The sequence below is a fragment of the Carcharodon carcharias genome, chromosome 2 (genome assembly GCF_017639515.1).
Source record: "Carcharodon carcharias isolate sCarCar2 chromosome 2, sCarCar2.pri, whole genome shotgun sequence".
Classification (NCBI taxonomy): Eukaryota; Metazoa; Chordata; class Chondrichthyes; order Lamniformes; family Lamnidae; genus Carcharodon; species Carcharodon carcharias.
Genome location: NC_054468.1, coordinates 85,572,364 through 85,598,592, shown reverse-complemented (window position 1 = coordinate 85,598,592; position 26,229 = coordinate 85,572,364). Strand labels below are relative to the sequence as shown.

At 44.5% G+C, this 26,229-nt stretch overlaps 1 protein-coding gene across 1 annotated transcript in view; it reads left to right on the top strand.

Moving 5' to 3' along the window:
• LOC121287738 (beta-arrestin-1-like) overlaps window positions 1–26,229 on the top strand; it is a 53,650-nt gene that overhangs the window by 14,336 nt on the left and 13,085 nt on the right. Inside the window, exons 4-10 of the mRNA XM_041205627.1 lie at window positions 553–617; window positions 2,686–2,730; window positions 5,626–5,825; window positions 8,639–8,698; window positions 16,846–16,919; window positions 17,319–17,454; window positions 19,215–19,299. Coding sequence (XP_041061561.1) covers window positions 553–617; window positions 2,686–2,730; window positions 5,626–5,825; window positions 8,639–8,698; window positions 16,846–16,919; window positions 17,319–17,454; window positions 19,215–19,299 — 665 coding nt within the window. The remainder of the gene's footprint in view (window positions 1–552; window positions 618–2,685; window positions 2,731–5,625; window positions 5,826–8,638; window positions 8,699–16,845; window positions 16,920–17,318; window positions 17,455–19,214; window positions 19,300–26,229) is intronic.

The following is a 26,229-nucleotide window of genomic DNA, read 5'->3' as shown; positions in this document are numbered from 1 at the left end:
CTGTGTATATATTTGTAATGTCATGAAGGTAGATATTCTTGTAAATACAAACTGTTCAAAAATTTTAAAGGGGGAGGAATGTAGTAATTGTAGCTTTAAGGAATGTAATGACTGTAGCTTTAAGATTTGTGTTGTATAGTCTTGAGTTGTATAGTTTCAAATGACAGTGTGAATGAATCAGCTCTCAGCACGGGAACCTTAGAGCGGGAGTTCTTCTTCTAATTGTGGAGCTTAATGGAAGCATGCAACTGCTGCTGCTGCCTATAAATAAAGTTCGATGTTTCTAATGGGAAACTTGTCTGGAAAATCAAGTCCATAACACTTTCTTTCTTTATTTCATTCTTTCTTTCTTTTGTTCTTTCATTTTTTCTTTCTAAACTGCAAGGATTTTATTTTGAAACTAAACCTAGTTTAATCTTGGGTCATGAGTAACCACAATAATGAAATTATATTACATAGAAGCACAGATTATTGTTGTGACAGGCAGCGGGTATGAATGGCATTGACTATTTCAGTCATGGGCTGTGCTAACATTGTTTTTTCTCTGCTTTCACAGATTGCTGTCTACTTGGGCAAGAGAGACTTTATAGATCATGTCACCCATATTGATCCCGTGGGTAAGTGCAAGTTCCAGCAGAGAACCAACTGCTTTAAGTAGCAGCTGTGTACTAACCTGTAATTACCATGTTTCTTAGTATTAACAAATTGGCCCTTCAAATAAAATTGCTTGGCATTGTGTAAGTTTCCCTGTTAAGTGTTTGTTAGCTGATATGAGAAAGAGCTTATGCTAACTTCCTCAGGCTTGATCTTTAATGAAAAGGTGGAATGTGACAATTATTTAGAGATGTCATTATGACCATGGAAGGAAAAGAAATGCAAAGCATAAAAAATCTGGAAACAGGATCAGCATAGAGTTGATGGCAATGTACAGAAAAGCATGGACTGTCCTCATGCTACAAACAAGGTGTCTGGAGCATCAATCACCATTGCCATTAAAATCATCAGTTTTGTTGCAGAGATACTACAGATTTGCACATGAGATGGGAAACCAAACCACAAACCACATTGTGAATGATTATGAATAATTAGGAATAGAACGTGGCAGAGTTATGAATATTTAGTACATCTGCTCAAAAAATCAACCTGCTGTTTCCATTAAAATTCCAAGAGGCATTCAGAAATAGGGGCCGATAAGGACACCTGAGAAAAAACACCTTTGCAACTTTTAACGTGTCAAACTATTCTTTCTGAACAAAGCACAGGAAAAGGCTGCTGCTATTGACAGTTCAGCAAACCAAATTTATAACCCCAATATAATAAAACTCAATATGTTTCTGATATATAACCCAACTTCAATGCAATAAACCTCCAACATTATCCATCCCAATATAATACATTAACAATAAAACCTTCAACATAACCCCTCCACAAAATATTACGTTGTCAATTACATTGATGGAAGTGGTGGTATAGAGGTATTATCACTGGGCTAATATTCCAGAGAGGTAATGTTCTGGGGACCCAGGTTTGAATCCCACCATGGCAGCTGGTGAAATTTGAATTCAACAAAAATATGGAATTAAAAGTCTGATGATGACCACAAAAACATTGCCGATTTCATAAAAACCTATCTACCTCGCTCATGTCCTTTAGGGAAGGAAATCTGCTGTCCTTACCTGATCTGGCCTACACATGACTCCAGACCCACAACAATACGGTTGACTCTTAAATGCCGTATGAGCAGGGCAATTAGGGATGGGCAATAAACACTGGCCCAGCTAGTGATACCCACACCCCATGAACAAATAAAAAATAATAATCCATACTGAAAATAAAACAGCTCCAACATAATACATCTATAATATACCTAATGTAATATTTTTCTGATTTAGTTCAATATTTTTCCCCAATTCAATCTATCTCCAATATAATTTTTCCCCAATAAACCCCATCTCCAACATAATCCACCCCCAAACTTACAGATCTCCAATAGAATATATCATCAATGACCATCTCCCAAATAATGTAACTATATAATGCAACAGAGAAATTCATTTATGTAGCCCCACTTCAATTGGTGCCATGCAGACATTATGCCAATTCTTGGAGGTCAGGCAGTGGTAGTGCCACCAGTGCCACCTGCACTGCTTTCCTGATTGATAGCATTGAGGAAACTGCACAAGCCATTCAGGTGGCAGCCTGTGGCGGTGCTTGCAGCCATCCCCACCCCCTGATCCCCCAACCAGCCTGGGAATCGACTTGGTCTGTGAGGTGCCACTAGAAGCAGCTTTATGTGAACAAATTACTCCCCCACAATATAAAACTTTTCTTCTGTAATCCATTCCCAATAAAATATATCCAATGTGATCCAACTCCAATAACAGTACATTCCACACAATGCCCCAAGACAGATTGTTGGCAGGATTGGTAAGGGGCATTGTTCCACATAGCATCCCAAGATTGGTGGCTGGGAGGGTTGGCACTGAATCTGGGCTGAATCACAGTGGTTAATGAGAGGACTGGCACTCGGCCTGGTGAGGAGTGATCGATAGAGTCTCCCTGAGTTTGTTAATAGGAGATCTGGGACTGTTACTGTATGAATCACAGTGTTCCTGAGCTGGTTAATGAGAAGGCCGCATGGCCAGGGCTGGTTTCAGTAACTGACCTTATCTTATTTCTCTGCAGATGGTGTGATTGTATTGGATACTGGGTACATAAAGGATATGAAAGGTGAGAAATCCCTCTCTTTGTTGAACAAAATAATCATCTGAACTATCTGCTCAGATTCTTGCCTTTCTGTAGGCTTGTCTAATCAGAGAAGTGAGGCCAACTGACATTAATTGTTTGAGGGCTGCGCTTACAGACTGTGCTTGATACACACTTAGCCTCACAAACAACAAAACCTCAAAGACACAAAACCTCACAGACACAAAACCACACATTCACACTGAACCCTCACACACTCTGAGCCTCACACACTCTGAACCCTCACACTCTGAACCCTCACACTCTGAACCCTCTCACACTCTGAACCCTCTCATACTCTAAACCCTCACATTCTGAACCCTAACACACTCTAAACCTTCTCACACTCTGAATCCTTACACACTCTGAACCCTCACACACTGAACTCTCACACACTCTGAACCCTCACACACTCTGAACACTCACACTCTGAACTCTCACACACTCTGAACCCTCACACACTCTGAACACTCACACTCTGAACTCTCACACACTCTGAACACTCACACTCTGAACCCTCACACACTCTGAACACTCACACTCTGAACTCTCACACACTCTGAACACTCACACTCTCTGAACCCTCTTACACTTTGAACCCTCACACACTCTGAACCCTCTCATACTCTGAACACTCACACTCTGAACCCTTACACACTCTGAACCCTCTCATACTCTGAACACTCACTCTCTGAACCCTCACACACTCTGAACCCTCTCATACTCTGAACACTCACACTCTGAACCCTTACACACTCTGAACCCTCTCATACTCTGAACACTCACACTCTGAACTCTCACACACTCTGAACACTCACACTCTGAACTCTCACACACTCTGAACACTCACACTCTGAACACTCACACTCTGAACTCTCACACACTCTGAACCCTCACACACTCTGAACACTCACACTCTGAACTCTCACACACTCTGAACCCTCACACACTCTGAACCCTCTTACACTTTGAACCCTCACACACTCTGAACCCTCTCATACTCTGAACACTCACACTCTGAACCCTTATACACTCTGAACCCTTACACACTGTGAACACTCACACTCTGAACCCTCACACCCTGAGCCTTCACACACTCTGAACCCTCTCAAACTCTGAACACTCACACTCTGAACCCTCACACTCTGAACCCTTACACACTCTGAATCCTCACACTCTGAACCCTCACACATTGAACCCTCACACCCTGATTTCATTTATGTCAATTAAAGGGCTGATTATGTTCAGTATAAAACAGACTGCTGATTCACTATCACCTATTTTATTCAACTTCCCAAGACAAAATTATAGCCTCTTTTGTCCTGCTCTTATGTACACACAATAAGCCATGCACACACAAGTACAGACGGATGTCCTCTGCATGCACCTGTGTCCTCACATGTGTAAGTGCAAATGGGTAATAACATTGAGGTGTTGGGGCACACATTGGTATGTGGTGCACCCTTTCAAGGTTGTAAGTTGGGTACAAAACATACCAATTTCGCCTTGAAAAATTCTGCACCCAACTTTCACAGCTATTGAATACAGTGTTAAATTCCTGAAGCCCATTTTTTAGACATCCTGGGCAGATGTTATAAACACGAGTAAGGTTCCTTGAATAGGCTAACTAGGAGCCTGTTTGTAGGTGCCATTGGAGTTTGTAATCAGCAGAACCAACGTCAAGCCTGCCCAGCTCAGAGTTCTTCAGAATCCTTCTAATTTGTGTTTGTTAATTTGTCAAAAAAAAAATTCATTCAGGTGGAGCTAGGAGGAGCATGATGTTGCCCCTAATGTGTTGTGATATCACCCTGCTCCATATGGCTTGCTCTAAGCCTCTCCTGGCTTTGAACTGGGGGTCACTGCCTAAGTGACAATTCCCTCTAAATTCACATTTCAGTGTGTGTGAGGCTCAGAGTGTGTGAAATTCACATTTCCAACTGGGCGAGCTGTCTATTGTAGTGTGACCAACTCAACCTGGAGATGCGGATGAAGCCCTTGGCCAATTTGTATTGATCTTTTGGTGTTTTGGTTTGGGTGTACCTTGGCCATGCAGTGCCAGGCCCGATCACAGGGCTAGTCAGTTACCCACTTTAGTCTCTTCAGTCTTTGAAATGAGACTTTGAATAGCCTAGTTCGAATAGATTGAAGATACTCAGTTTACAACCCTTTGTTTATATTCTCAGGTTGACGCTCCAATCTACCACCCCAATTAATCTCATGTCCGAGCAGTTCACAGGCAGCCCTGTAGGTGTAAAGGCTTTGATTATTGAAGGTGCTTGCCTGATTAAACCCTGTTTCCCTCCACAGATGCTGCCTGACTTGCTGAATATTTCCAACATCTTCTATTTTTATTTATTTGATTCTCCTTTCCTCTCTTCCTCTTTTCACAGGCCACCTAGCTGCGTGATTTACAGATGTTTTATCTTGCTTTCCAACACAGTAGACAGCAATAGAAGGAGGATTGCCCAAATACCCATAGCAGTACCAAAAACTGTATATTAAATTATGTTTGCTGAAGCTTTAAAAGACCACTTTCACGATTGCAGTGGATGATGGCATAGCCCGACATTCATAAATGCCAGAAATTATTGAAAAATGTACAAAATGGGATTTGGTAACACTCAGGTGGGAAGAAGAATTGGTGGGACCGCTGAAATTAAGAACTCGGAGCACAGGAAGTGATAGGTGTGAAACCTCATTATGTCATGTCATGAGCCAACTAGTGAACAATAACTCATTGAAATGAATACAGGTCTACTCTGAGACAACCTGTAGTAGGGAGCTTTAATGAAATATCCTTGTAGTACAAGTTGCAGAATTATTTTGAACGTTGTTTGTTGCTGATATCAGCCCACTATTATTTCTGGATCGCTGTTTCAGTTTTTTGCAGACTGCTCTGTGCATTCCGCTACGGACGTGAGGATATCGATGTTTGTGGATTGAAGTTCAGACGAGACCTGTATATGACCACGGTGCAAATCTATCCTCCTCCCTCGGGAGAAAAGTCTAAACCCCAAACCAAGTTGCAAGAGCATTTAGAAAGGAAGTTTGGTGATAAAGCTTATTCATTCTACTTCCAGGTATTTCTCTCCCTTTGTCTGAGAGTTACTGCTGTCCTTGTCACCAGGGAGGAGCTAAAAGGCTATTTGATTATTTTTGATGCTTGTAATAGCTTAACCTGGCACAGCTGCTTTTCAATACTCCATACTCTTGGTCCCTAATACATCCTGGGTCCCAGCATGGTTCAGAGTTGTAGTTTTGCTAAAATGAATTAAACTGTTGCTAGATCCATGCCGCTCCTGCCTGCCAATGAATTGGGGGTATGGTGGCAGAGTGGTTATGTCCCTAGACTAGTTATAAATCCAGAGGTCTTGACTGATGATCCAGAAAAATGAGTTCAAATCCCACTATGACAGCTGAGAGAATTTAAATTCAATTAAACAAAATCTGGAATAAGATATACTAGTGTCTGTAATGGTAAATTGCCATAAAACCCCATTTGATTCAGTAATTCCTTCAAGGAAGAAAATCTATTGTATACACTGCCTGGCCTCCACACAACTCCCAGCTCCAGGAATCTGACTGACTCTTAACTGCCCTCAGTTCAACTCAAGAAGGCAGCTCAGCATCACCTTCTCTGCGGCAATTAGAGATGAACGATAAATGCTGGCCTGGCCAGCAACGCCCACATCCTGAGAATGATTTTAAAAAATATCGCCAAAGAGGCAGCAGAGGGAAGGACACACAAAGTGATCAGTTTCAGCTGAGCAGTAACAACTAAGCTTCTAGTTCTGCCACAGTGCGACTGCTGCTAACCTCATGCCATTCATGCTGACTCCACAAAGAATGTTCTCTTGTGTGTCCGGCCTACTTAAGTTGAAATGTTGTACTCCCTGTGCAAATTGGGCACTCTGAAGAGAGTTTTGCTACTGTGGGGAGTGGGTTATTTGCTATAACAGCAGGGTTGATGAAGGTAGCACATCTACATGGATTTCCCAAAGGCTTTTAACAAGGTCACACATGGCAGACTTGTCTGAAAATTAAAAGCTCATAGGAACCAAGGAAAAGTGGAAAGTTGGATCCAAAATTGGCCCGGTGACAAAAGCATGGGGTAATTATTGACTGGTGTTTTGTGACAGGAAAGCTATTTCGAATGGGATTCTGCAGGGCTCAGTACTGGATCCTTTGCTTTAAATGGTATATATCAATGACTTACGCTTAAATGTAGGAGCTATGATTAAGAAATTTGCAGACGATACAAAAATTGCTGTGAGGAAGAAAGGTGTAGACTGCAGGAAGATATCAATAGACTGGTCAGGCAGGTAGAAAAGTGGAAAACAGAATTCAGTCCAGAGAAGTGTGAGGTAATGCATTTGGGGAGGACAAACAAGGCAAGGGAATATACAGCAAATGGTAGGATTCTGAGAGTGTGGAGAAATGTACGGACATTGGAATAAATGTCCACAGGCCCCTGAAGGTAGGAGGGCAGATAGATAAGTGGTTAAGAAGACATATGGGGGAGAATCTTTGGCTCAGCGAATGGGGGCGGGGCCCGCTCGCCGAGGCATAAAATGATACGAGGTGACATTGGGCATGTGTCCCAATGTCACCGTGCGTCATTTAGATTTTCAGTTCGGCGGGCGCGCAGCTGACTCAGCTGCATGCCTGCCAAACTGTCAAAGGCCAGTTAACTAACAATTAAAATAATTAATGGAGCTGCCTGTCCAACCTTAAGTTTGGCAGGCAGGCAAAGAGCCCAGGCGGCCTTCGCATTTTTCATGGAACCTCATCCATGGGTGGGATACGGTTTCATGAATGATTTTAAATTTTCACAAAAATTTTTATTGAAAAATAATGCACATGCCCCAGCTCATGTGACAGTTTCAGATGAGAGGACATGTCATAAAATTTTTTTCAACACTTTATTAAACTGTTAAAACTTAAAACTAATCTCCCTGAGAAACCCCTGTGCTTCAGATAGATTTCTGCACTCTTTCGTGAGCCAACTCAGGGAATCCACACACCAACGCCCCCCACCACCCCCCCCCCCCCCCCCCCCCCCCCCTCCCCCACCACCCCACTACACGCAGCGCTTCCGGATGTGTGTCACACTGAGCGGGCCTTAATTGGCCCGCCCACATAAAATGGCGGCACAGACCCAATCGGGGTCCAAATTTGGGGGGGGTTGTCCGCCATCGCACAACCCCCCCAAACAGGGGGAAAATTCTACCCATGGGATACTTTCCTTTATTGGCCAAGGCCTAGAGTATAAGAGCAGGGATGTTATGCTAGAATTGTAGAGAACACTGGTTGGACCGCAGCTAGAGTACCATGTACAGTTCTGGCCACAACATTACAGGAAGGATGCAATTGCACAAGAGAGGTTATAGAAAAGATCTACGGGAATGTTTCCAAGATTTGAAAATTTTAGCTATGAAGAAAGATTGGATAGGTTAGAGCTGTTTTCCTTGAAGGAGAAGAAGTTGAGGGGAGACTTGAGATTTACAAAATTAAGAGGCGCCTGGATAGAGTGGATATAGAAGGACTGATTTCCATTAGCAGAGAGATTAAGAACAAGAGGGTATAGATTTAACATAACTGGTAGGAAGATTACAGCAATGTGTCCATGTTATTATAATGATATAATATCTTGGGCTTATTTACTGTACAAGACACAAAATAAAGGGTATTGGAAGGCAGCTGAATTGTAAAATAAGCCCCAGGTTGCTCCCTCCCTAGACATAATTATATGATGCAGGAGACATAAACAACTATGGTAAATAAAAAAGAAATACAGATGTGAAATACAATAGCTTATTTTTCTTAGATTTGTGCTGCATTGAAAGGTGGACCAACTTCAAAGTGTTAATGCTTTTTCTTTCTCCTTTGACAGTTCCCAGACTATCTACCCTGCTCTGTAACCTTGCAGCCTGGTCCAAAGGAAATTGATAAGGTAAGATCTTTAAGACACTGCATGGGGTAATGGGATGTGAAACTGAAATGAATGTCTGAAGGAATTGGAACACTGGCTCAGTACAGATCACATCTTATAGTGTGTTAAACCAAAGCCCAGATATTGCTGACATCTACCCATGGGCCTTACCTAGAATGTTCTGAAGAAACTTGAGCCTTTGAGGCTGCAACATATGACCAAGTTGGTAGGGTCTGAATTTATGTCTGCAACTAAACTCACCATCACAATTTTGGTGAGGCAACCAGTAAAATTGGAAGGCCCCAATTAAGAAGCGCCATGAAAGGTTAAAATCAGATCAGGAGCCACCTTGAACTGCTTGCTAGCCAGTGTTATTGGCTGGTGTCGGGACAGCACCGACAAAGTTTAGAAGGAAATTACCCTCACTCCACAACTTGTCCATGGTGCACTGGCTCAGAGACAACCAGGTTGCTATTTCCATCAGCATGCAGTCCTAACATTCAGAAAATACCGGATGGTGGTAACACGCAAGCAGCTGTGTAATTGAGAAAGTCCCACCCAATGAGACAATGAACATTCAAACCTACACTAAAGTGTTTCACAATATAACTTGTCATTAGGAACTTCGGCACTGCACAATACAAGAATATTGTTGCGTCTGTAAGTGCGCACTCAATAGATTTGTGGAGGAAAACTAAATATTGTCAATCTCAAGGTAATGAATTCTTGCAGTGAAGACACAGGCATTCCCTAATGGCCTCATGATAAAAATGCACCACCTAGGGTGAAACCAGTCAAGAAGGTCCCAGATTAATCACTGATCTGTATTAAAGTAGCAGTTGGACTGTTACAATTTGTCTCGGCTTGGAAAGAAAGGAATAAAATTGTCTAGCACCCCTGCTTCTGATCACTATCCAGAGATTTCTGCTGGAAAGTACTTATCGGTGTATATTGGAATGTTGTGATGGTCCCCTGAATGTACTTGAGCAACTTTTCATACTAACACTATCAGCTAACACAGAAGAATGGCCACTTGAGTGGGATAACATAGGGAAGCTAGCACCCATTGAGTCAATACCCAGCAGGACTCATTGGCCAGAATTTTCCAGCCCTGTTGGCGTCTGGCATTGAGGCGGCCGGGGGGCCGGGACAACATAGCAAGAATGCCAAAAATTGGTTTCACGCCGTCGTGAAACCAGTTTGCGATCATCTGCTCCACCTGTCAATGACGGGCCGTGTTTCCCACCGCCACACATCGGGAATCTAATTTCAATGCTTTAACATCTCATTATAAGTCCTGCTCACCAGAATCATCCACCCATACTGGATCATCCGGTCACATCGGCGTGATTGCATGCCGACATGTTTCACAACTGCACGTAAGTGACATGCTCCTAACATAAGAACATAAGCAAAGGGAACAGGAGTAGACCATTTGGTCCCTCGAGCCTGCTCCGCCATTCAATAAGATCATGGCTGATCTTTTTGAGTTTCGATTTCAATATTCCCATCTAACCCCAATAAACTTTGATTCCTTTGCCTAACAAGAATCTATCTACCTCTGCCTTAAAAATATTCAATGACCCTGCCTCCACCACCTTCTGAGGCAGAGAGTTCCAAAGTTGCATAACCCTCTGAGAGAAAAACTTCTCATCATCCCTGCCCTAAAAGGGTGACCCCTAATTTTAAAACAGTGCCCCTAGTTCTGGACTTGGCCACAAGTGGAAACATCCTTTTGACGTCTACCTTGTCAAAGCCGTTCAGGATCTTGTATACTTCAGTCAAATCACCCCTCACTCTACTAAACTCCAGTGGAAACAAGCCCATTCTGTCCAACTTTTCCTCATAAGACAATCCACTCATTCCAGGTATCAATCTAGTAAACTTCTTTTGAATCACCTCCAATGCATTTACATCCTTCCTTAAATAAGGAGACCAAAACTACACACAGTTTTTGAGGTGTGGTCTCACCAATGCCCTATATAACTGAAGCAAAGCATCCTTACTTTTATGTTCAATCCCTCTCATAATAAAGGATAGCATTCCATTAGCCTTTTTAATTACTTACTGTACCTGCATACTAATTTTTTGTGACTCACGTACTAGAAGACCTAGATCTCTCTGCACCTCAGAATTATGAAGCCGTTCTCCATTTAAGTAATGCTCTGTTTTTTTGTTATTCCTGCCAAAGTGAACAATTTCACATTTTCCCACATTAAACTCCATTTGCCAGATCTTTGCCCACTCACTCAACCTATCTATATCCATCTGCAACCTCCTCAAGTCCTCTTCACAACATACTTTCCTACCTATCTTTGTGTCAGCTGCAAATTTAGCTACCATATCTTTACTCCCCTCATCTAAGTCATTGATAGAAATCCTAAAAAGTTGAGGCTCGAGTACAGACTACTGTGGGATTCCATTCGTCACATCCTGCTGATCTGAAAAAGACCCATTTATGTATACTCTCTGCTCTCTGCCAGACAGCCAATCTTCTATCCATGCTAATATGTTACACACTACACAATGTGTTTTTATTTTCTGTAATAATCTTTGATGTGGCACCTTATCAAATGACTTCTGGAAATCCAAGTACAGTATGTCTACAGGCTCCCCTTTATCCACTGCGCACGTTACTCCTTCAAAAAACTCCAATAAATTGGTTAAACATAATTTTCTTCTCACAAAACCATGCAGACTCTTCCCAATTGCCTTGAGGACTTCTAAGTGCCCAGGTATAACCTCCTTAATGATTGCTTCTAATAACTTTCCCACGACAGACGTCAAGCTAACTGGCCTATAATTTCCTATTTTCTGTCTCCCTCCCAACTTGAATAGAGGGATTATATTTGCTACTTTCCAATCTGATGGAACCTTTCTAGAATCCAGTGAAGTTTGGAAAATTAACACTGGAGCATCAACTACCTCATTAGTCACCCGTTTTAAGACCCTAGGATGTAATCCATCGGGACCCGGAGACGTGCCAGACTGCAGCTCCATCAATTTGCTCAATACCATTTCCCTAGTGATTTCAATCTCACCAAGTTCCTTTCTCCCGTTCAACTCCTGATTTGCAGCTATTACTGGAATGTTTTTTGTATCCTCTATAGTGAACACAGAAGCAAAATATTTGTTCATTTCTTCTGCCATTTCCTTATTATCTATTATTAATTCTTCACTGACATTCTCTAGAGGACCAATATTCACTTTACTTACTCTTTTCCTTTTTAAATACCTGTAGAAACCCTTGCTATCTGTTTTTACATCTCTAGCTAGCTTCCTCTCATACTCTAATTTCTTTGTCCTGATTAAACTTTTAGTCATTCTCTGCCATCCTTTATATTCTGTCCAATCATCTGTCCTGCCACTCACCTTTGCAGAGTTGTATGCTTTTTCCTTAAGTTTGATGCTTTCCTAAACATCTTTATTTAACCACAGAGTGTGGGTCCTCCTTTTAGAATTTTTCTTTATATTAGGAATGTACTTATTCTGAATACTCTGAAATATTCCCTCAAATATCTGCCACTGCTTCTCTATTGATCTATCCTCTAGCTTAGTTTCCCAGTTCACTTCAGCTAGCTCAGCTTTCATCCCCACATAGTTGCCCTTATTTAGGTTTAAGATAGTAGTCTTAGACCTAGTTTTCTCCCTTTCGAACTTGACGTAAAGTTCAACCATATTGTGGTTGCTGCTACCTAAGGGTGCTTTTACTCTGAGATTATTAATTAATCCTGTCATGTTACACAATACCAAGTTGAATATAACCTGCTCTCTGGTTGGTTCCAGAACATGCTGCTCTAAGAAACTATCTCAAAAGCATTCTAAGAACTCCTCAGCCAGGCTATTAATGCCAATCTGATTTTTCCAGTTTGTGTAAACTAAGTCACCCATGATTATTGCTGTCCATTTGTCACAAGCACACAATATTTTCTCTTGAATACTTTGTCCTACACTGTGGCTACTATTAGGAGGCCTGTAGACCACTCCTACTAATGACTTTTTCCCCCATTATTCCTCCTCTCCACCCAGACAGATTCTACATCCTGATCTCCTGAACCAAGATCATCTCTAACTATTGCACCAATGCCCTCTTTGATTAACAGTGCTACCCTTCCACCTTTACCTAGCTTTCTATTCTTATTGAATGTCATGTACCCCTCAATATTAAGGACCCAACCTTTGTTTGCTTGAATGTGGGCCACCAATTCATTAACTTTGTTATGATCTGGCAAGCTGCACTTCGCTTGGGACTTTGAAGTTTGTTTGCCTACCTTGCTTCAGGTAGTATTTGTGGTCATCAGCCCCAGGTTTCGCAGGCAGCACCACATCACTTTTAGGAGGGCTCACAAGCAGGTCTTTACTTACCAGACAACCGTAAGGCAGGGTGGCTTTTCAACAGCTACAGGGCTAGGGCTTGCATGGAGCAGGGGGGCAAGTGGCCTCAGGCAAGGGAAGAGGCTACAGGGTGAGGGCTGTACTAAGGAAGGGGGATATCCCAGGGTGTTTGTGGGGGCACATGTTGATCTGTGCAAGTGGCCTCGAGATGGTGAGGGCCGAGGAGGCAGTCTCCAGAGGAGATAAGGCCAGATGGAGATGTAATTGTGTATGAGAGAGTGAGTGATGACGTCCCTTGAGCTGGCAGTGAGTGAGATGCCAGTGAATGTGTGATGGCCTTGTAAGTGTGTGAGTTTCGAGTGATAAGATGGTTGCCTTACTGTGGTAATCTGATGTGTAATATAACTTTAAGAAGAATGTTATAATAGAAGTTCACATGATCTTATTATCCAATGACAGAGTAGTGTGGGCTACCTTAGTAGTCTGTAGCCTGTAGTCAGTAGTCTAGACTAAGAGTCTGTAATATAGAGACAGGGTTTTAATTGTAAGTACACAAGTGTAGCTGCTGAGTTCCTTTGTAAATAAATAGAATGTGTCCTACATTAGAACTGTCTACTGATCTGCTCTGTCTATGGTATCAACTCGGTCATCCCGAAACAAGCGTGCAACCCAGATCCATTAGTCCTACTGAACTAGTGACAAGGATCCGACACTTACCCTGATGGCACGGATAAGATCATTCATGTGTTTTCTGCACTGGATGGCCGACCTCTTGAGTGCAGCATTGGCACTGACCACCTCTGCAGCCAGGCCGGGGGTAGATGACGGCATCCAGAAGGCATCCCAGAGATGCATCACTGAATTGGGGGCTCCAACCCTTCTTGGCTTTTGAGGCCATGTCTTCACCGGAGCAGTCCTGGGCTGCAAGCACTGAGGAGTGTGCGCGTCTGCAGTTTAAGTATGGCGCCCTGTATGAGGAAGCGGCAAGGTAATGATGTGGCGGGCAAATCGGAGATGAGCTGGCATGTTTCCTGTGGCTGCATAATTAATGAGGTGGGAATGGGATGATATGGTGTGAAAACCCACTATTGTGGCCAGTGGGTAAAATGACTATTTTCCCACCCACTACCGCACTTTGTGCAAATCTGGGATGATTCCACCCATTGTCTTATTTTTGCAGGGACAGGAGTTCAGTGTCTTTGGTAGTGATAAATAAAATAAAAATGGCGGGGTGAGTGAAATCTGAACCTAACCATAGATGGGTAGAGATTCTGATGTGGTTTCTACGGTAGAAAGTCCTTTGTTCTATGTTCAGGATTGCATTATGACATGGACCATGTGCAGTCAGTATAAATTTGATTGTCTATTGGTGGTAAGAGGGGATTATATTGTTGCATTTAGGGACTAAATTGCCTTTCCTTTTTGTTGGTAGTGCTAAGTTTCTAGGCAGATGATAAAAGTGGGGGCAGGGGTGGGAGAGGGTTTGGGTGACTTACTACCACCAGCCCCAGTTATGCCTGTCTCTTTAAGGGGTATGTGGAACATTCCTTGTTCCAGTCCTACTCAGGCCCCCTCCCATAATTCTTTTTCTGGTACATCAATGACTGTTTCGGTGCTGCTTCAGCTCTTGTCTGGACCTGGAAAAGTTTATCAATTTTGCTTCCAGTTTCCACCCCTCCATTACCTTCACATGGTCCATCTCCAACACTTCCCTTCTCTTCCTTGACCTCTCTGTCTCAATTTCTGGCGATAGACTGTCCACCAACATTCATTACAAGCCCACCCAATCCCACAGCTCCTCACACCCTGCTTCTTGTAAGGACTCCATCCCATTCTCTCAGTTCCTTCACCTCCGTCACATCTGTTCCGATGGTCCAACTTTCCAAAACAGTGCTTCTGACATGTCTTCCTTCTTCCTTAATCGAAGTTTCCCACTCATGGTGGTTGACAGGGTCCTCAACCGTGTCCAACCCATCTCCCACACCTCTATCCTCACACCCTCCCCTCCCTCCCAGAACCATGATAGGGTCCCCTTTGTCCTTACTTATCATGCCACCAGTCTCCTCATTCAAAGGATCATCCTCCGCCATTTCCGCCAACTCTAGCGTGATGCCGCCACCAAACACATCTTCACATCACCCCCCCCCCCTCCATCAACATTCCGTGGGACTGCTCCCTCTGGGACACCCTGGTCCACTCCTTCATCACCCCCAATATCTCATCCCCCTCCCACGGCACCCTCCCATGCAATCGCAGAAGGTGCAACATTTGTCCTTTTACCTCCTTCCTCCTCACCGTCCAAGGGACCAAACATTCCTTTTGGGTGAAGCAGTGCTTCAGGTGCATCTCCTTCAATTTGGTCTATTGCATTCGCTGTTCCCAATGCAGTCTCCTCTACGTTGGAGAGACCAAACATAGACTGAGTGACCGCTTTGTGGAACACCCTCGTTCTGTCCGCAAGCATGACCCAGACCTTCCTGTCGCTTACCTTTCCAGCACACCATCCTGCTCTCATGCCCACATGTCCATCCTTGGCCTGTTGCAATGTTCCAGTGAAGCCCCACGCAAACTGGAGGAACATCACCTCATCTTCCGATTAGGCTCTTTACAGCCTCCGGATTTAACATTGAGTTCAACAACTTCAGACCATGAACTCTCTCCTCTATCCTCTCCCCTTTTTATCCCTTTTTTCAATATTCATTTTTATGTTAAAATATTTTTTAATTTTTCATCCACATTTTTATTTTAATTTATTTTCAGTTTTATTCATTTATTTATTGTTTTATCCCCATCTTTTATCTTATTTTCAATCTTTTTTCTCCACCACCATCCTCTCCCCCACAAGGGCCGTCTATTACTTGTTCATGTTGTTCTTTCCAGAGTACTTACCCTTGTTCTGCTATTATCACATTCTGCTTTCTTATCTTAATGCCACTATCAGCACCTGCTTTAGCCCGTACCACTACCATTAATACCCCTTTGTCCTTTTGTTCATGACATCTTTGTCAATCTCTCCTTTGCCCCCACCTATCACTGGTCTTCTATCCAGCTTCACCTGCTCCATCCCCTCTTAAACAGTATAAATTTCATCACATTTTTACTTCTCTTTAGCTCTGAAGAAGAGTCATACGGATTTGAAATGTTAACTCTGTTCTTCTTTCCACACAAGCTGTCAGACCTGCTGAGTTTTTCCAGCATTTTCTGTTTTTGTTTCAGATTTCCAGCATCTGCAGTATTTTGTTTTTATCTACTACACCAGGTGTTTTCCCCTTTATATTATCTATGGAGAAGTTGACTATGGTGGTTAGAGTAGTTAAGCTTCAAGAAGGTGCCGCCACGGAATTGAGAAGGTGTAACCGGCCTTCCCACATCATTTCTCTCTCCCAGTGTTAGGTGGTAACATTTTGAGTAATGACCGGAAGTGGGCTGGAGCATTCCACCTTATGCTTTATTCTCAAGTCTTTTCAGGGTGGGGGTGGGGGGGTGAATGGGAGCCTACTCAAGCCATCCTGATACTGTGTGCACAGTGTGTGTTTAAAGGTTAGAACAAGAATATGATAGCTTGCTCTACCTTGCTTGCCAGGCACATATAGTGGGAAATTGCAGTTGTCCTGCCCTCAACTTTCCACCCACCATCTTTTGCCTTGTTCTTGGAGGCTCATTTGAGCTAGTGGAGCAAAGGGGTCCTGCTTACACTCACTGGTTGATTTTAGTGCCACTCCTTGGCATCAGGATAAGTAGGTTTTGTCCAATGGAAGTTTTAACAGGAGAATGATGGCCTTTCAATCCTATTATATGTATGATTTAGGAGACTTTCTCTGCTTTCTGTACAGTGTTGCGGAGTGGACTTTCAAATCTTGGCTTTCTGTGCAAAGTCTCTCAGCATTGATGAGAATATCTCCAAAAGGTAAAGGTACTTTCATCTAAACATGGAGAGTGATTGATGTTGGTCTCTTCCTACCGGATGTTAAACTTGACAAATAATCAGGTAGAAAGTAACTGTTCTCAGGGTCCCCTTAGTGCACTAGAATGGCTTATACAAGTACATAATGTAGCAGTGTGCATGCAATCAATCTGCTAATGCATACAGGCAGCTGATCCACTTGCATTTAAAAGTAATGGATAAACACAAATGTGAGCACAATAGATCCATATGCAAATACACGCAATATATCCTCTAGTATCTTGTGATAAAGGAACCCAGATGATCACAGTCTAGTTCAAACACAGCTCCATTACTAAAATCAGGACTGGTTATAATTAGCTAGTGTGGGTGATCCATCTTCCCAATTCTTTTCCCTTCCAGGAGTTCTGTGTCCATGGTTATCCGTAAGGTGCAGTACGCTCCTGATAAACCAAATTTTCAGCCAGTGGCTAAAACTACTAGACAATTTCTCATGTCAGACAAACCTCTATACCTAGAAGCATCACTCAACAAAGAGGTGAGCATTTGATAATCATGTTTTACCTTGGCAGTCAGATATATAAGTATACTTAATGACAGAACGTGCTTGTCTAATTGAAAAGCAGTTTTTGAAGTGAGGCTCCATTTTCCTGCTCAGGTAGATGTAAAAGATCCCAAGATAATATTCAAAGAAGAGCAGGAAAGCTCATGGTGTCCTGACCCCTACTTCTCCCTCAATCAGAACAGATTATTGGATGAATCTGCTGTTCATGGAAGCTTGTTGCATGAAAGTTGGGTGCCACTTTTGCATGTGTAACACCTGTAACTCATTTGAAAAGCAACTGTTTGTAAAGCATTTTGGGATGTATGGAGGAGATGATAATGTTAGGTATATTCAAGTTCATTGAAAGACCAGCTATTCAGTTTAGGTACATTCAACCCCTCTGCTTTGAATCCGGGTCCACCTTTTATATCTGAGAAGAAAGGGAACAGGATTCTAATGATAATGTATGGCCTTAATCCAAGATATCTGGCTTGGTTCTCTGGAGAAGTCACTCTGACCGGGGGGGTGGGGGGCGGGGGTGGGGGCTGCCTGTCAGGGCTCATTCAGTGCTGGCAGATTGCTGTGGTTAGTAAAACAAAGTCTGGTCATGAAAATGGATCAGGCCTCCGTCTGACATAATTGGCTGTCCCCCACGCACCCCCACCCTGTGATTGCACATACAATAATTACAGGACATTAAGATCAGATCCCCTCCCCTGAGCCCTTGGCCAGGATTTTCCAGTCATCGGGAAGCCAACTGCCACCCACAATTTTACAATGGCTGGCCAATTAATGGCCAGCCAGCGTGAATCGCACGCTGCAACACTCAGCACTGCCAGGGTGGGGCGGGAGGAGGGCGAGCGCAGAAGTTCGCTCTTGCACACAGGTGCGTGCAATAAAAGCAGCAGTAAAAGTAAGAGCACAGAGCTACCTCAGGGAGCTGAAGATTTTTAAAATAAAAAATAAAGATATTAAAAATAATGAAAACATGTCCTCTCATGTGACTCTGTCACATGAGCAGGGATATGTTAAGTATGAGTGTTAAAAGGATTTTTTAAAATCACAGGTCGAAACCTCATCCCACCTGTGGATGTGGTTTCGCCAAAAATGCAAAGGCTGCTTGGCCTTTTCTCCCACCCACCAACTGAATGGCTGGATGGCCAGCAAAAAATTCAAGTCAATTAGTTGATTAAGGGCCTTAATATGCCACTTAATTGTCAGCCGGCATGCTGCCGACTCCTGTCAACCAAAATATCACACAAGTGCGTGATAACATCAGGACACTCGCTCGACGTCATTGTGTATCATTTTATGCTCGTTCGGGTCAGGCGCACACCTGCCCGACGAGAGAAAAATTCTGCCCCTAGCATCAGAGGACTGAGCAACACAATCATGTTCAGCTCTTCATCTTTGAAAGAAAAGGAAATGAGAGGTTGATAATATACCAAGTGAACTAATGAAAGTAATCCTGAGTCATTACTTAAAGTTAAAGCATGATTGTAGCACAGAGGTGTGTAAGTACAAACTGGTAATATGCAAAAGCTCAGGATTGGTATCAGATTCTTTATAGGAAGAGTGATCAGTATCTGGAATGGGCTCCGCATGAAGTAATGAATGCAAAGCTTTGGAGTTATTCAACAGGTTGTTAGATTTTGTGAATGCAGGATGGTAAGTTGGGATGGAAGGATGAATTAAATAGGCCAAATGTGATCTTTGTGAAATATTGTCCTGATTTGAAATACATTGTTTTATAGATTTTTTACCATGGCGAGCCAGTTGAAGTCAGTGTTGAGGTGATCAATCATTCCAGCAAGACTGTGAAGAAGGTTAAAATAACAGGTACGACAAAAGGGCCAGGTGATTTTTAAAAATTCATTCATGGAATGTAGGCAGTGCTGACAAGTCCAACATTTAATGCCATCCCTAATTACCTGGAGAAGGTGGTGGTGAGCTAGCTTCTTGAATTGTTGTAGTCCATGCGGTGAAGGTACACCTACAGTGCTGTTAGGGACAAAGTTCCAGGGCTTGGATCAAGTGACAATGAAGGAATGCTGATATATTTCCAAGTTGGGATGATGTTTGACTTGGAGGGATGCTTACAGTTGGTGATGTTCCCATGTGCCTGCTGCCTTGTGCTTCTGGAAGGTAGAAGTTGTGGGTTCAGGAGGAGCTGTTGGAGAAGTGTTGGTGGCAACGTTGGCTAGAGTGCATCTTGTAGATGGTACACACTATAGCCACATTACACCGGTGGGAGGGAATGATTGTTGAAGTAGATGGATGGGGTGCTGATCAAGCGGCTGCCTTGTCCTGAGTGGTGTCAAGTTTGTTGAGTATTGTTGGAGCTGCACCCATCTGCACATTCCTGACTTGTGCCTTGTAGATGGTGGAAAGACTTTGAGGAGTCAGGAGGTGCGATACTCAGCTGCAGAATACCCAGTTTCTGACCTGCTCTTATAGCCACAGTATATATATGGCTGGCCCAATTGAGTTTCTGGTCAATGGTGACTTCAGGTGATTGTTGGTGAGGGATACATTGATGATAATCCTATTGAATCTAAAGGAGATGTGGTTAAACACTCTCTTGTTGGAGATAATGACTGCCTGGCAATTGTGTGCAATGTATGTTACTTGCCACTTACCAGCCTAAGCCTGAATGTTGTCCAGACTGCTTCATGACCTGAGGAGTTGCAAATGTAACTGAATGCAATGGACATCCACTTCTGAACTTAGGATCAAGGGAAAGTCATTGATGAAATATATGAAGATGGTTGAGCCTAGGTTAACAGTCTGAGAAACTCCTGTGGTAACTTCCTGGGGCTGAAATGATCAGCTTCCAAAAACCAGCTTCTTTTGTGCTAGGTGGATTCCAACCAATGGAGAGTTTTCACCCTCATTTCCATTGACTTCAATTTCACTAGGACTCCTTATGCCACACTCGGTCAAATGCTGCCTTTGGATTTCAGTTCTTTTGTCCGTGTATGTTTAAACCAAGGCTATAATGTGGTCTGGAGCTGAGTGGTCCTGGCAGAACTGAAACTGAACATCAGTGAGCAGGTTATTGCTGAATAAGTGCCACTTGATAGTACCCTAAACGACATGTTCCATTACTTTGCAGATGATTGAGTGGGGTGGGGTGGGGGGTGGGGGTGGTGGTGCGGTGGTGGTGGGTAACTGACCAGGTTTGATTGGTCCTGCTTTTTGTGGCCAGGACATGCCTGGGAAATTTTTCACTTTGTCAGGTAGATGTCAGTGTTGTAACTTTTTCGAGCCAACCAAGTAAACTAAATTAACAAAATTAGGGACAAAGTAAAAGGCAGCCTCTTAAAGGGAAACGGCAAAAACAAAGACAAAATTTAAAGGAAACACTGTACTGAATCAGCTTAGTTAGAGATGTAACTAGCTCTGGAGCACAAGTCTTTGGTCGGCTTGGATATTGTTGGGGCCCATAGCCTTTTCTGTATCCAGTGTGTTCAGCTAATTTGTTTCACTGAAGAAATAGCTGAAGACATTAGTGAAGAAAATCATAGCACTATAGAGTGGCAAATTCTTAGGACCAGGTGGCTTCCACTCTTTAGTGCCATTATTTTAAGCAGAACAGATGGAAGCATAAAATTACAAAGATAGATTAAGTGAATGGGCAAAGCTGTGGCAAATGGATTTCAAGGTAGGCAAATGTGAGGTCATTCACTATAGAATAAAAATGGATAGAACAAGGTATTTACTAAATGGTGAAAAGCTAGATACAGTGGAGTTCCAAAGAGACTTGCAGGTTCAGATACATAGATGATTAAAATGTCATCAGTCAAGGAAAATGAACAATAAGGCTAGTGGAATGCTAGCCTTATATCTAGAGGTCTAGAACAAAAAGGGGGTAGAAGTTATGCTGTACCTATGCAAAGCCCTGGTTAGACCATACCTGGAGTGCTGTGAACAGTTCTGGGCACTGTAAGACATAACCTTCTGGCCCTGACAGGTTAATTCACTGTTCAGACATGAAGGTTACAGGAATTAATGAGACAAATTCAGAGCCCAAATTAAACACTAATGTCTTTACTACTAGGTTTGAACAATGAAATATAAGCTATGTTTGCTGCCAGCGTAGTGCATGCACAGCTGTACTCCATGACATAATTGCGAGTGATGGAGTAGGTAGCAGCCAGGAGCAGAGATGCTTATCAAACAGTTATTAAAGATGTTTTCCCTTGAATTTTGAAAGATATTTTAAGCAAATACAGGTGCTGTTAAAAAAAATGCCAGGCCAGACCCTGTCTCCAAACCAGTTAAAAAAAAACTCACATTGCAAATGTGCAGATGGGTATCATCTGGAGAGGCGGCGGCCATCCTTAATTGGAAGGCAGTCCCAACATCGGCCTCTTAAGTGACCACCATTGCTAAAATCCCCTACCCAATCCCACTTTGTGCAGGCTTAGGCCCACATTTGGACCCGGCTGCAGGACCCATGCATGCCAGTGAAATTACCACCATAACCTCTGGAACATCAGTCCAAGTTACTTGAGGGAAGGAAATTTTCCATCCTTACCTGCTCTGGCCTACATGTGAATCCAGACCCACAGCAATGTGCTTGACTCCGAAATGCTCTCTGAAATCACCTAGTAAGCCATTCAATTCAAGGGCAATTAAGGATGGGCAACAAATGCTGACCTTGCCTGAGACGCCCACTTCTCATGAAAGAATAAAAAGAAAAAAAATGTTTAAATGCAAAATGCAATCTGATATATCGCCAATTAGATCCCAAGGGTCCATACTACAAGGATGCTAGTTCAGGCATAATCCCGATCTGTTCAATTGCACTGAGCAATTGTACTTTGTGGAAATGAAAATTGGTCAGTTTCTGGCATTTGATCTGCTACTCTAATTTATGTCCTGGTATCAAATTTAAAATCTACCGCATAGGGCAGAATCCTCCCAGATTTGCGCTGTATGCTAGCGGCGGGAAAAAGAATGTTTTACCCACCGGCCGCAATGTTGGCTTCTCACACCATATCACCCCAAACCCACCTCATTAATCATACATTCCTGGGAAACACACCATTTCGCTGGTGGGCAGCCTCCGATTCACCTGCTATGCTGTCATATCACCACTTCCTCACGCCGGTTGCCATATTTAAAGACCAGCTGCGCGCACATCTCTCAATGCTACCAGCCCTGGACTGCTGCACAGAAGACATGACCCCAAAAGGCAAGAAGACTGCAGCTCCCCCGATAGTTACGACTCCATGGTACACTTTTTGGATGCAGTGGAGGCTCATTGTGATATCCTCTATCCCCTCTCTGGCCATAGGAGGGGTAACAACATCACCAATCCAGCTTGGCAGACGACGGAAGCAGTGGTCAGTGCCAGCATCCTACAAAAGAGGACAGCCACCCAGTGCCACAAGAGGATGATTGAACTTCTCCGTTCCACCAGGGTAAGTCAATCTTCTCTTCACTCTCAACTCATGCACTCACAAACCCATCACACATCCAGAGGGCCCTCACTCACTGCCAGCTCAAGGGGCATCACCATTCACCCTCTCACATTGTCATGTCTTTCATTGTCCTCACCCTGTCCATGGCATCACTTACCATCCACACAGGTCAGGTGTACTTATGATCTGGCCTGGCAGGCATCCTGCATACACTCTCTTCATCTGTATTCATGCAGGACAAGCCGGCACACAACAAAAAGGAGACCACAGACTGACGGAGGAATGCCTGAAACCAAGGTCCTCACAGACTTTGAAAATGGAATAATCCAGCTGACTGGTGAGGATCTGGACCATTCCTGTGCTGACAGTGAGGTCAACAATGCTCAACCAAGTGAGGGTCCAGCAGTGCAACTTCCATCAGACAGCCATACTGCGAGTGATGTGTCCTCTTTCACAGGTCACTGCCATGTACTAATTATTTCTCCTTGCTTACGCAGGCACATCTGGGAAACAGCCAAGGGGGTTCTATATCCCAGGTCCTCAACTCAAGCCCTGAAGACACCTCAGAAGATAAATCTGCTGAAACGCTCATTGCAATCCCATCACAGCCTCACCCACACCCTCCACCAGCGCAGAGATACTCACCTTGGTGGGACCAAACTTTAGAGTATCCTTGGGATCACAATCTGGTGAGCACATCGCACTGTCTAGTCCACAGCAGGCGAAGGCAGTGCCTTCCCAAGTTTCCAGCACTCGGAGGACTGCTGGAGATCAGAAATCAGTTGAGTTTGAGTCGGATAACGAGCCTCTGGTCTCAGTCATGTCACAGTTGCTGAAGCTGCAAAGGCAAGCTTGGGAACATCAGAAAGTGATGTCTGCTGCACTCCTCAGATTGCCAGGCATGATGGAGGAGCCAGTCCACCTTCAGTCTGAGGGGATAGCACTGACATGCCAATGCACTGAGGTTAACACTGCTAGGATGGCAGCTGCCATGGAGACCTTGGTCCAGGACATCAGTCCTTCACTACTGTGCGGGCTGAACTCCATCGATGCCACCATAGTCAGCCTCCAGCTGTATCAACACAAGAGGTGTGCGGGGCAGCTTAATCTCACTCCAGCTTCCCATTCTCCTCAAGGAGTCAGCCAGGGGCCTTTGGGTACCCATAGAGAGGAGGATCTGTGGGTGCACAGCCCAGGGCCATCCACCCAGGTGACTCCAGGAGTGTCCAGCCCATCCAAATCCCCTCTTCCTGTGACCTCAGCAGCTCCAGCTCCACAGGCTGAGGAGGGGGCCACTGCCACACAGCAGGACCCCAAAAAGAAGTTGAGGCCCTCCAGGTCTCAGCCCTCCAGAGGATGCCTGCTAAGGCCATCACAGACAGGGTGTAGCAGTCAGCAGGCTGCCTCCACTTCCGCTGTGGATATTGGGGGAGCACCAAGACATAGCAGCTGCGTTAAGAAGGTTAAGAAGATGAAACCCTTTTGAGTCAAAACAAGTAAACTAAATTAACAAAATCAGGGACAAAATAAAAGCAGTCCCTTAAAGGGAAACAGCAAACACAAAAGACAAAATGCAAAGGAAACTTAACAACATCAAATCAAAATGTGATTAAAGGGATGAATAAAACACCCCAGTCCCCGCGGTGCCCATGAGCATGGAAGGTCTCGACAGTGCCGGCAGACACCGCATGTTCCCTCTCCAGGGACACCCGGCCGCAAACATAGCCGTAGAAGAGGGGCAGACAGTCGGGTCGGACGACACCCCCGATCGCCCGTTGCCTGGACCTGTTAATAGCTATCTTGGCTAGGCTCAGGAGCTGGCTCACGAGGAGGTCCTCCTCCCTCTGGCCTCCCTCCGCACCGGGTGCCCATAGATCAGGAGCGTGGGACTGAAGTGCAAACAAAACAAAGTAAAAGGTTTTTTAAATAACTGAAAAGGGGGTGCAGCCTACAACACCCTATATAGACATTGTCCACGGACTCCACAAGGCTACAAAAGACGCAGGTATTTTGGGAGTCTGTGAACCGACACCCTCCATCCCAAGTCCCCAATGGAAAGTGGGAGGACACCTCCGTAGAGGGCCCCCCAATGGGGGCCTCCACCGCCGGATGGCAACAAGGCACACCAGGGCATGCCGGGGTGGCAGGCGAGGGCGAGGAAGCGAAGAGTGTGCAGCAGCAGCCCATACAGGAGGCCATGGAGGGCATTTCTGCGGGGCGGCTCAGGTTGCAGGGCACCGGCTCCCAAGGGAGGGTTCGGGGCTTGGGGCCAATGTGGAATTCCGCCCAAACAGGGGTACGCTCAGAAGGAAGACCACCACACACCTGCGCCACCTTGAGACCCAGAATGACGATGAGGCCAAGCACGACTGTCCTAAGGTCTTGAATGGCATTGGCCATGAGCCGGACATCCACAGACGTGCGATGCGCCAACTCCTGTGGAAGCATCCATTCCTCCGCCACCCAGCATGCCCCCAACCCTGGTCACCACAGCAGCCACAGCCCTCCCCTCTGCCAGCCACTGAAAAGGGTGGAGTGGCGGATTCCTGAGCAGTGGCTCTCTGACGATAGCTGCTACTCTTGACGATGGAGAGCTGCGTCGCGAGGTGACCATGTTCCAGACTTTGATCAGGTCCTGGTAAAAGACGGGCAACACCTGCAAGGAGCCACGCAGGCCCCTCAGGTCTATAAACAGAAGCTGCAAGTCATAATTCAGGCCGTGCACCTGGCAGAAGAAATACGTCGCCAGGGCACAGCATCTCGGAGGGGGCTCGACGTAAAGGTATCACTGCAGGGCCTGAAAGTGGAACATTACCACACGAGTGTGTAGGCACACCAGCGCCTGACCGCCCTACCTAAATGGGAGACTCAGAATTCCAGCTGCGACCCAGCGCAGCCTTTTGTCCAAGAAGAAGTTAATGAGCATTCTCTGGATTTTTGTGACAAAATCCAGGGGAGGAGTCAAACTGACCAGCCAGTACCACAACATGGCAGTGATCAGCTGGTTTGTAACCAGAACTCAACCCCGGCAAGACAGCACTTGGAGCAGTCCTGTCCAGAGCTGCAGGCGAGTGGTGACTTTGGCCTCCAGCTCCTGACAGTTCACCAGCCAGGGTAGGGGATCCTTCTGCCACTGACCAATGAAGACACTTGTCCCAGTTGATCTTGGCAGAGGATGTGGCAGAGTAGACCTCCTGGCACTCCGCAGGTCAGCTGGGTCGATGAACATGAGGAGCACATTGTCGGCGTAAGCCGTGAGGACCACCCCGATGCCCAGCCCACGCAGAACCAATCCCGACAACCTCCTGCGCAAATGGCGCAGGAAAGGCTCCACAAAGAT